The sequence below is a fragment of the Primulina tabacum genome, chromosome 8 (genome assembly GCF_025594145.1).
Source record: "Primulina tabacum isolate GXHZ01 chromosome 8, ASM2559414v2, whole genome shotgun sequence".
Lineage (NCBI taxonomy): Eukaryota > Viridiplantae > Streptophyta > Magnoliopsida > Lamiales > Gesneriaceae > Primulina > Primulina tabacum.
In genome coordinates, this window is record NC_134557.1 from 24,303,680 (window position 1) to 24,315,232 (window position 11,553).

The 11,553-nt window shown below is 40.0% G+C and overlaps 2 protein-coding genes across 2 annotated transcripts; one reads left to right on the plus strand and one right to left on the minus strand.

Moving 5' to 3' along the window:
- Positions 1–9,268: 9,268 nt before the first annotated feature.
- Positions 9,269–10,281, minus strand: LOC142553881 (non-specific lipid transfer protein GPI-anchored 16-like). The gene is made up of 4 exons (XM_075664407.1): positions 9,924–10,281; positions 9,807–9,833; positions 9,670–9,720; positions 9,269–9,575 (listed from the first exon to the last, which is right to left on the minus strand). Exons 1-4 carry the CDS (start codon positions 10,279–10,281, stop codon positions 9,370–9,372), a joined length of 642 nt encoding a protein of 213 aa, XP_075520522.1. The 3' UTR covers positions 9,269–9,369.
- A 394-nt stretch (positions 10,282–10,675) lies between these two features.
- On the plus strand, positions 10,676–11,517 carry LOC142553883 (non-specific lipid transfer protein GPI-anchored 15-like). The gene is made up of 3 exons (XM_075664408.1): positions 10,676–10,997; positions 11,086–11,202; positions 11,286–11,517. Exons 1-3 carry the CDS (start codon positions 10,676–10,678, stop codon positions 11,414–11,416), a joined length of 570 nt encoding a protein of 189 aa, XP_075520523.1. The 3' UTR covers positions 11,417–11,517.
- The last annotated feature ends 36 nt before the right edge of the window (positions 11,518–11,553 follow it).

The window sequence follows — 11,553 nt, forward strand, 5'->3', positions numbered from 1 at the left end:
ACTACCTAAACTAAAATTGCCTGAACTGATGATTAATGAGTTAAATAATCGGAGGCAATCGAAATCAAAGCTAATTGAATCTGCAAATATAACTGAATTATCAGTTGGAACTGATCAGTCATACAGTCAATTCAACTGATCCGCTATATAGACAACTAATAATCAGTTTGAAACGTCATTAGTTAAAGCGCAAGTACCAACCGACAATTCGTATGCAGCAGACTGCATCAATCAGAAGGAGAGGCCCGCATAGAAGACTGCCACAGCGTAGTATTGTCAGAAGAATGTTGACATATTCAGAAAGGACAAATCAAATGATAAGTATTATTTAATACATTCAATGTTACCATTGGAAGCAAAGCCTATAAATAGCCGAGAAATTCAGCTGAGATAAGAACTTTTGGAAAATTATTCCGATTAACATTCGAATTCAGATATACACGTTCAGTTGAGATATTCATACAGAGAAACTCACACTTTACAGAAATATTCATAGCTTTAAGGCTATCATCTAAGCTAAATTACTAGCACCTTACACGGTTGTATTTGATCTTATAAGATTAGTTGTGCTAAGAAAGATAATCAGTTGTGTAACGACCATGGTCTATCCCGATCTTGGGCTCCCTCGGAGGCCTTTTCCCGTCTTGGGTTCCCACTGGGGCCTTTTTCCTCACGGGCTTTTCCATGCACCATTACTCATTGGACTTCTCCAGCCGAGGCACTGGAGCTTTTTACCTTCACATGATTCGAATCCAAGACCTCCTGGACATATATGTCTTGGCAAAGCAATTCTGGTACCAGTTGAGCTCACACACATGCACCCTGAGAAACTTTCCAAGGAGTCACCCATCCCAAAATTTCCCCAAATAAAAAACGCTTAACTTTGGAGTTCTTATGTGATGAGCTACTGAAAAGAAGATGCACCTTCTTGATATGAGTAGTACACATCAAATCATTTAAGCCCTCTTCAACTGCACAGTCCCATATATGAACGGTTTTGGAATCCCTCTCCTTCCGGTGTAAGATCGGTTCATTCATGTTCCATCCGCCTAGAAGCCTGTCAGGAGCCGCTCATTGTCTGTGCAACCTCATGGCACCGTCGATCATCCTCCGCCCTCTTCGGCCCCGGGCCTCACATGCCCACCAGCTTCCCCTTGGTTCGTACCCGAACCACACCGTTCTCGGAGAGGTCGGCTCTGATACCAACTGTAACGTACCGTATTTTGAACTACTTAAAATTTGCAGAAAAATAAAAATATATTAAATAAATAAAAATCTTTCAAATTGCGATAAAAATAAACTGATCGCAACAGATCTTCCAACATCTGAATCACTCGTTAAGACTGACCATCTGTCTGAGTGTGGAATGCCGTACTGAATAGCAACTTCGTTTCCATGGCTGCATGTAAACTCTTCCAGAAGGACGATGTGAATCTCGGGTCCCTGTCGGACACAATAGAAACTTGGATCTCGTGCAATCAGACTATCTCCCTGATATAGAGCTCTTCATACTGAGTCATGGAGAAAGTCGTCTTCACTGGCAAGAAGTGTGCTGACTTAGTAAGTCGATCCACTATAACCCAAATGGCATTGGATAATCTAACTGACATCGAAAAACCAACAACGAAGTCCATGGTGATATTCTCTCATTTCTACTCAGGAATAGAGAGCATTCATGCTGGCCTCTGATGCTCTACTTTCACTTGCTGACAAGTGAGACATTCAGATACAAATTGGCGGATGTTCCGCTTCATACCTGGCCACCAACACAGTATTTGAAAATCCTTGTACATCTTTGTACCCCCCTGGATGGATGGAATATGGAGATGTATGTGCCTCTGACAAAATATCTTCTCTGATAGAATCAACACTAGGCACCCACATCTTTCCTCTGTATCTCACAATACCATCAAACACTGTGTAGATTACACTGCCCTTCGCTTCATCTTTCAGTCTCCATTACTGTAACTGATCATCTGAAGTTTGACCTCTACGGATTCGGTCTAGTAAGGAAGACTGGACTGTCAGATTAGATAGCTTAGGAGCTCTACGCTTAGGATAAAATTTCAGGCCAAACCTCTGAATCTCTGATTGAAGAGATCTCTGCACTGATAGCTGTGCTAAGACTGCTACTTTTCTGCTCAAAGCATCTGCCAAAAACAATAGCTTTCCCTGGATGGTAGCTAATTTCAGAATCGTAGTCTTTTACCAATTCCAACCACCGTTTTTGTCTCATGTTCAGCTCTTTCTGCATGAAGAAATACTTGAGACTCTTGTGATCAGTGAATATTTGGCATTTCTCGCCGTACAAATAATGTCTCCAAATCTTCAACGCAAAGACAATGGCAGCTAACTCGAGATCATGAGTAGACTAGTTCTTTTCATGCACTTTAAACTGTCTGGAGGCATAAGCTATAACCCGACCATGCTGCATCAAAACTGCGCCTAACCCGAGTTTAGATGCATCGATGTACAAAACAAAATGGACTTGCCTTGATGGCATGGCTAAAACTGACGCTGTGATAAGAGCTTGCTTCAAAGTATCAAAGCTCTTCTGGCAATCGTCACTCCATTCAAATTTAGCATTCTTCTTATTCAATGAAGTGAGTGGAACTGCGATGAAATAAAACTCCTGAATAAATTTCTGTAGTAGCCTGCCAAGCCTAGGAAACTGCATATCTCTGACGTATTCTTCGGCTCAACCCATTCCTTAACTACTGCCACCTTAGCTGGATCAACCTCAATGCCACTGCTAGATATTATATGACCCAAAAATTCTACTTTCTCCAACCATAATTCACACTTGATGAATTTTGCGAACAACTTGCGACTCTGCAAGACCTGCAAAACTGTACCCAAATATGCTGACTGTACTCCTCATAGCTCTTCGAGTAGATAATAATTTCGTCAATGAACATTATGACGAACTGATCTAGGTAGGGCTGAAACACTCGATTCATGAGGTCCATAAAAATCGCTGGAGAATTCGTCAGTCTGAACGGCATAGGTAAGAACTCGTAGTGTTTATATCTGGTTCTGAAGGTTGTCTTATGAACATCTGCATCTTTTACCTTCAATTGATGATACCTAGATCGTAGATCTATCTTAGAGAACACAATAGCTCCTTGCAACTGATCGAATAGGTCCTCGATTCTTGGTAGTGGGTATTTGTTCATGATCGTTACCTTGTTCAGTTCTCGGTAATCGATACACAACCTCATGCTCCCATCTTTCTTCTTTATGAAGATCTCTGGTGCACCCCATGGTGAGAAACTAGGGCGGGTGAATTCTTTATCTAGGAGCTTCTGGATCTGCTGTTTGAGCTCTAATATCTCAGTTGGAGCTAAATGGTATGGTGCCTTAGAGATTGGCATGATGCCTGGCACAAGATCAATGGCAAACTCCATCTCTCTCCCTGATGGAAGGCCTGTCATGTCATCAGGAAAAACGTCAGGAAATCTCTGACTACTGGTGCATCAGATATCGACGGAGTGGGTACGTCAGGTGCGGAAATAATACTAGCCAAGAAAGCCTGATACCCCTTGTTAATAAGTCTACGTGCCAGCATGCAAGAGATCATGCGAGAGAAACTCCAACATCTATCCGGCTCAAAGAGAAACTGCTCCATGCCCAACGGTCTTACCAACACCGATCTTTTCTGAAAGTCAATAAGAACTTTGTTCTTCGTTTGCCAGTCCATTCCCAAGATAATATCAAACTATGGCATCGGCAACACAATCAGGTGGACATTTACTAGGTGGCCTTGTAGTTCAAAATCGATGTCTCTGACCACGGTCATAGCTGATAACTCTTCCCTGACGGGACTATCACTGAATAGCTCACGTCGAGTCCAATAGACTTGACGTCTAGATGATTAGCGAAAGTTTCCGAAATAAAAGAGTGAGTGGTCCCAAAATCTAACAAGGTTTTCGTGGCTACTCTTTTTATGAAGATATTTCCTGAGAGACATTAGCACAACACACGAAACTTATATCCCAAATACAACTCTTAACCTCATGCATAGTAGGATATTTCTATCCCGAGTCACCAAAAATACGAAACAGCAAACTAAAAATCTCAAATCAAATTTGAGACATGCATGACAAAAATAATAAGTTGCTGAATTAAATAGGTTACCAGTCAACAGGGTCGTGTCATGGTTCGCTTCCTCTGCCTGCATGGTGAAAAATCTCCTCTGGGTTGGCTGCCTCCACTACGGGCAGTCTCTTAGAAGATGATCGCTAGCTCCACACTTAAAGCATTTGCCAAATCCCCATAAACACTGTCCTGGATGCTGGCGGTTGCACTTCGGGCACACTGGAAGTTTGCTCACCAGGCCTTTGAGGAGCCTTCTTCTGCGGAATAGGACATTTGCCTTTTAGCGGTCCCTGAAACGGCCTCTTCCCCTGCTGCCCCTGGAAAGGCTTCTTAAACTGCTGCTGCTATTGATGAGGTGCCTGATAGGGACTCTTGCCCTGCCTGTCGTTCTCAATGTCTCTCTGATCCTGTTCTGCCGCCAAGGCTCTCGACACGGTAACGCCATAAGTAGTAGGACCATCAACTCTCACATCAAGGTGCAAGATCGGTCGTAAACCATCAATAAAATTCCTTAGCTTCTCCCGAGCATCATTCGCAATTAAGGGCACAAATTGACACCCCCTCTCAATTTCTGAAAAACTCTGCCACGTTGTTGTCTCCCTGTCTCAACGTCTTTAACTCCCTGGTCAGGCGGGAGCGTACTTCCTCAGTGAAGTACTTGGAGTAGAAAACCTCCTTAAAACAATCCCAAGTCAGTGTTTGCAAGTTCACTGACACAGACGCGCTCTCCCAGCACAATCTGGCGCCTCCTGTCAGCAGGAAAGTGGCACACCTAACCCTGTCTACATCCTGCAGCTCCATGAAAGCAAAAATTACTTCGACGGACTTAATCCATCCCTTAGCTATAATCGCGTCTGTAGTCCTCGTGAACTCCTTTGGGTCCATCCTCCTGAACCTCTCATATACCGCCTCTGGTCTGGGCCTCGCTCTTGTATCTACGGCAGCATGGTTCCCCGCAAACTGTGCCAAGAGCTGAGTCATTCCTGCAAGAATCTGAGCCACATATATGGCGGTGGACGAGAAAGAGTGGCCATCTCCCCATCCTGAGGTTCTCTATCCTCATCGCTTGCTCCACGCACAATCCTACGTCTGGGAGGCATACTGTTCCAAAATTCACCCAACACGTAAACCCAGCATGCATGAACATAATATCTATATCATAAGATGTACGTAATTCGAACTTAAAACATGTACATGCTGAAATCATGACTTGAAGCTTAGTATATGAAAGAATTTAAAACGTTAAAACTTACAAACTTGAGATGTGATTTCGTAAGCTTCTCGCAATTGGTAGTAGGCATAACCCTTTACAAGAACACCGCTCTGATACGAACTGTAACGTACCGTATTTTGAACTACTTAAAATTTGCGGAAAATAAAAAATTTTCTTAAATAAATAATAAACTTTCAAATTGCGATAAAAATAATCTTCTTGTCTAAAATATTTGAAATGAAATAACTACATCCAAAGTTTGCAAAAGCACTTGTTTAAACATCGTAAAGTAATCCCGTGAAAATTAGAGTATTTGATACGTGCATAAAAAAAATTTCTAAAAACGTAAGCGGTCTTCGGGTTTAGCCTCTACGTAGTCCGAGCCAACTCACTGATCCCCACCTCTCGTCTCCTCATACTCGTCCTCACCTGCATCGATCAAGTCTAGTGGGTCTAAAGACTCAACATGTATAAACTGATAATAACAAGTAAGTATAATAAAACTAGATTCATTTTATAGTAGCGCATACATAACTTAACTTTGAACATACTTACATAAGCATAGACGTGGCATCATTTCATAAACATTTTCGTAAATGTAGTTGCATCATACATACTTAAACATGCATAGTCATCATCATCTTGTGTAGAGATATGTTTCAAAGAAAGTAACACATACATAAATGCACCTGATCAGACTAAACCACAGTACTGGGCTGACAGGGATGTCCACTAACACATACATGAGATCTCCGGTCAAGCTTTATCGGGTGGATTGGTCCCTAGTCATGCTTTATCGCTTTCCAATCCTGATCTAAACCCGGTCATGCTTTACCGGGGTGGAAAGGTCCCCGGCCACATTCACCGGCTTCCAAACCCGTTCATATTTGGTCACAAGACATTTAGCATACCTCAAAAACATAAAATATATTCTCTGCACGTCGAACCTACCAAGAAAAAAATTTTTAAAAATAAAAAAATTATTTTTTTCCAGAATGCTTGGCGCCTGAGCGTCGCCTTACGGCACACGAAGAACACTTTCTTTTTTAAAAATCACAATTTGAGCAGTCACACAAAAATGATTATAATTCACGCGTCTCTTGTCCAAAAATTACTAATTTAATGTCAAATCGAAGATATTGAAAAGTACTACGTTTTATATGTTGAAAGTTTTTCCAGAAAACCGACCGAAAATTCGCAGGATTTGAAATGACAGCAGATTCGGTTTTTGAGATCTACAAAAAAATCATTTAAACATCACAGTTTAAGCAGTCAAACAAAATGATCATAACTCACTCATTTCTTGTCCAAAAATTACGAATTTACTGTCAAATCGAAGTTATCGAAAAGTACTAAGTTTTGTATGTTGAAAACTTTCCAGAAAATCGACCAAGAAAGTACAGTACACGAAATGACAGCAACACCCGGTTTTGAGATCTAAAAACTTTCAAGAATCGTTCCAAACGTTTTTGCTCAAACTTTTGCATAACAAATATAGATTTTTACACACAATAAACATCAAAACATATACTATGACAAGATCGATGCAAAAACAAAAGAATATACATGCATTTGCGTCTAAACGCTCGAAGATGAGGAAAACCAAAGCGGTGGATCACGGGGATGACCGGGAGACGACGACGACGATGCACGATTTTCTTGCTCGAAAATGAGCAAAATTCTTCAGAAATTTTTCAAGGAGATGAGACTGCTGAAATAATCTATGAACCCTAGCTTTTACTCTCAAGAAAATGAAATTAAACATTGAAATGTGAGCGTGTGCATATCGTGTATGTGTGTGAGTGTGTGTGTGAATGTTTGTGTGCGTGTGTTTAGATAATTATGGGATAAAATTGTGTTTAATTAATAATTAACAAACTAATTAAATCTTAATCCACATAATTTAACAAATCCCTTGATAAAAATAAAATACATACTTGATAGACTAAAAAGTTTTAAAATCTTAAAATCACCAAGTAAATGGATTAGGCTTTAAAAATGCTTAGAAACTAAAACAAATCATTTCAAAAGCCTCATTCCTAACTTAAAATAAAATACCACATTTTAAAATCGTCAAAATCGTCGCCAATCTCTTTTCCTCGATCCCGCTTCGAATAATCGCCTGAAACGTGAAACTCAAGAAAACATTTTAACGTGCATCACATAAACATAAATAATTTAAAATAATGCAAATTCATAAATCATGCACCGCTAAAATCATTTTAAACTTAATTAAATAATTTAACAATTTAAATAAATGCTTGGGTTTTACGTGTACTGATTTTGGGCTCTACACTTTTTTTGTAACGACCATGGGCTATCCCGATCTTGGGCTCCTCGGAGGCCATTTTCTGTCTTGGGTTTTCACTGGGGCCTTTTCCCTCACGGGCTTTCCCATGCGCCATTACTCATAGGACTTCTCCAGCCGAGACACTGGAGCTTTGTATCTTCCCAAGATTCGAACCCAAAACCTCTTGGACATATAGCTCTTGGCAAAGCAATCCTAGTACCAGTTGAGCTAGTTGCTTGCTACCTACGCTCGACCATCCATTCGAAGTTTAGGAACCTACGTAATAGTATCCTGATAAAACAGCTGACGAGCCGTGGAGCAAGCTAGATAATCATCGCGGCAGTGGGAAACTAAATCACCAAGTAATCTGAATTCTTCGGATTGGCAATCTCTTGCCCAATAGCTCAACTGGTACTAGGATTGCTTTGCCAAGACCTATATGTCCAGGAGGTTTTGGGTTCGAATTCTGGGAAAGTAAAAAGCTAAAGTGTCTGGGCTGGAGAAGTCCTATGAGTAATGGCGCATGAGAAAGCCCGTGAGAGAAAAGGCTCGAGTATATGAACCCAAGACGGAAAAAAGGTCTTCGAGGGAGCACAAGATCGGGATAGCCCATGGTCTTATAAGTTGTATAATGATAAATTGTAAAAAGAACTAAGAGTATCAGTTTTGCAGTGTTTAAGTCCAAACTGAAGTAGGTTATTACAGTATCTGTAATTAATCAAAGTCTTTTAGTGAAAAACTTATCCTTGTGATATAAGGGATAACGTAGGAGTATTTGAAGCCTTCGAACATCCACATAATCTTTATCTCCATTATTTCAGTTATTCATTAAATATTCAATCTATCAGTTGGTTTATTTCTGCACTTGTACTAGTTAGCTGACTAATATCGACAACAATATCTTTGCAATCATTTTTCACTAAATTGATTCACCATTATTGAAAAAGAGTCAATATCTCATAGTGTTTATTCAACCCCCTTTTAAACACTAAAACCCTTCAAACCGATCCTAACATAAAATATATTATTTACTACATTATTTTATTTAATTATATTATTTTTTCAGTCTGTCCGATTGAACCAGTGTGTTCAGCTAAATCATTATTTTCAAGTACAATAGTTGGATTATCGATTTGATTATGAAAACATTGATGCGCTAAAGGTGGTTGGTTTTGTATTTGCACCTTTTGCACAAATAATTTAAATTTGGAAATAAATATGTGGCAAAATTACTATTATTTGAAGTCTCAGTTAAAAATAATGTGATAAATTATGAGTCATTTGGTTCAGAAACATGAAAGAAGATATTTTTTGAAACGGTCTTACATATCTCTATTTGTAAGACGAATCGTCCTGATCCATAAATACAGTGAAAATTATTACTTTTGGCATCAAAAGTAGTATTTTTTTATTGGTTGGCTCGAAAATCCGTATTATAAATTTGACTTGTGTGACTCTCAAAAGTAATATTTTTTTATTAGTTGGATCGGAAATTCGTATTATAAAATTAGCTTGTGAGACTGTCTTACGCGAGTTTGTGTGAAAAAATTAGTTACCAATTTCTATCTAGACTAATCTAATTACACACGAAAATTAATTGTTATCCGATTAATTCTGTAATAAATTGAAATTATGTAAAGTGAAAGGAAAAGACTGGACCAGTGATATGATCTGGGAACAATATGTTAAGTTTCATGGATCAAGAAAATAGTTTCGAACGTGCCTGGGAAATAAATAAGACTTACATTCCAACACACTCGAGATTTTATCAGAACTTGAAAACAACAATTCCTATAAAAATCAAAACAAGATAAGGCAGTGAAGCAGTGGATAAATTCGAATCCGATCTCGGGTCGACCACGGGTCTAATACCCGGATTCGCATTTGGAGCTAATGAAAATTCAGGAGGAGATGCCGGCGAGATATCCAATGTGTCTGCTGGCGGTGGCGCATCCGCTGCTGCCGCCTTCGAAGCTGAAAACAAGTAATGAATCCATTGTTTCAGGTGCCCTTTTTTCTTTTACATAAGATAGATTTATAATAGATAGAACAGATATAGGACTACTACCATCAGTAGAAGCCGCAGCGGGAGCTGCACTTGGCCCGAATAAAACAGGACCTGCGAGTAATCGATTTTTAGCCAACAACGTTTCTTAGATCACACTAAGCGTAAAATTCAATAGTTTTTTTCATTTGTGAGTATACCTGGAGCCGGTAAGGGATCACCGGAGGCTGCAAAAATGTAAGAAAGTACTCAATCTTTAGCAATTCAAGACCAAAATTTCATTAAGAATTGTTCAATATGGAGATTTTTTTATTCACCTTTGCACTTCACTGGAACAGAAGTTTTGCATACTCGAGGGAGTGAAATTGCCAAGCTTCTGTTCACAAACGGTACTGAGACGGGAACGTTTCCGGTTATTATAAGGCAGGCACAATCCATGCTGCCAGATACAAGAGATTCCAAGGAATTGCAGCAATCATGGGTAGGGGAAGAACCCGAGGCGCTGCTTCCGGTGACGTAGTTTAAGCAGGGGGCGAAGCTATTGATCATTGAACTGGTACATGGCGTGCTGATCTGTGCATTCGCCTCAAAAAACATACATATTAGCAGAGTTGCAACCAGTGACTGCGCGTATGGGTGAGCCATCTGTGTTTTTGGAAGAAAATTCAAGAACATGGAGCGTTGAAACTTATTATCTCGAAGTTGGGGACTCGATATATTTATATATATGCCTATGTATTGATCGTTTTATTCGGTTTGGAGGGGAAATGGGTGGATTTGAAATCCTGTTATGGAGCTCAACAACTTTAACTAACATTTTAATTTGTTTGAAAAGGTAAGCATTTTCATGTTAGGTGGCCACAGATTGCTTGTATTTCCTACATTGTTGAGCATAAATTTTCCCGGCAACAATTAGATTCAAAGTAGGCCAACAAAACTGAACCTATCAATTTATATTGTCTTTTCCCCAAGAAAAGTATTATTTAAACCCGAATACAGCAACTCCTCCATCTTCAAAATTCAGGTCTTCCAAGATCCCATTTCACAAACATCGCCAATTACTAGAAAAATGGCTTCGAAATCATGTTACATAAGCCTAGTTATGCTAGTCATACTCATGTTTTACCACAGAGCCACAGCACAATCAGGCTGCATGAATGCACTCGTGGGGCTGTCCCCATGCCTCAACTACGTGAGTGGAAATTCATCGACCCCATCACAGTCGTGCTGTTCCCAGCTTAAGGACGTCGTGCAATCGCAGCCATTGTGTCTTTGCACACTCCTGAAAGGCGGATCAAACTCATACCTAGGCATTGTCGTAAATCAAACTCTGGCACTTCAATTACCCGGAGCTTGCAACGTGCAAACGCCTCCGGTGAGCCAGTGTGATGGTAAGATAAACACGGATGTTTGAGATTTACTCACACTGTTAATCCAAACTAACAAACTGGATTTTGAATTTTCGTTATCATGAAACAGCTTCTAATAACGGGCCGAGTTCTGCATCAACCCCGACAAGTCCACCTTCCTCCGAGACTCCTGCCAACGATATCCCCCAGAGCCCAAACTCAGCGGAGGAGCCAGATATTCCATCAGGTAGCTAGCAAACATCAAGTATTTCATCTTCTTCTCCGAGTCGACTCGCTTAATATTTAATCGGGACTGTCTTGTTTATACAGAGACTGGGTCTAAAACAGTTCCTAGAACGGATGGCTCCTCCAATGGAGGAAACAACACCAGAGAAGCATTCAGCTTTGTAGGAATCCTTATCCTGACACTCTCGTGTGCTTTTTCCGCCGCCGAACTTTGAGATTTTCCGGCACATATAGATACTTGTGCCAATACCATTGTTATCTTTCTTGTGTTGGATCTCGGTTTTCTACACGTTCAAACGAAGCAAAAGTTTAAGAATTTTATTTTATTTTGATAATCAAAATATGTTTGGAC

What these genes read in the sequence shown, in the direction of transcription:
- LOC142553883 (XM_075664408.1), top strand. Translation starts at nt 10,676, where the DNA reads ATGGCTTCGAAATCATGTTACATAAGCCTAGTTATGCTAGTCATACTC. An exon ending in TCCGGTGAGCCAGTGTGATG is followed by an intron (nt 10,998 to 11,085) that starts GTAAGATAAACA and finishes ATCATGAAACAG; the next exon opens with CTTCTAATAACGGGCCGAGT. An exon ending in GGAGCCAGATATTCCATCAG is followed by an intron (nt 11,203 to 11,285) that starts GTAGCTAGCAAA and finishes TTGTTTATACAG; the next exon opens with AGACTGGGTCTAAAACAGTT.
- LOC142553881 (XM_075664407.1), bottom strand. Translation starts at nt 10,281, where the DNA reads ATGTTCTTGAATTTTCTTCCAAAAACACAGATGGCTCACCCATACGCG. An exon ending in TGTTCCAGTGAAGTGCAAAG is followed by an intron (nt 9,834 to 9,923) that starts GTGAATAAAAAA and finishes ACATTTTTGCAG; the next exon opens with CCTCCGGTGATCCCTTACCG. An exon ending in CGCTGCGGCTTCTACTGATG is followed by an intron (nt 9,576 to 9,669) that starts GTAGTAGTCCTA and finishes ACTTGTTTTCAG; the next exon opens with CTTCGAAGGCGGCAGCAGCG.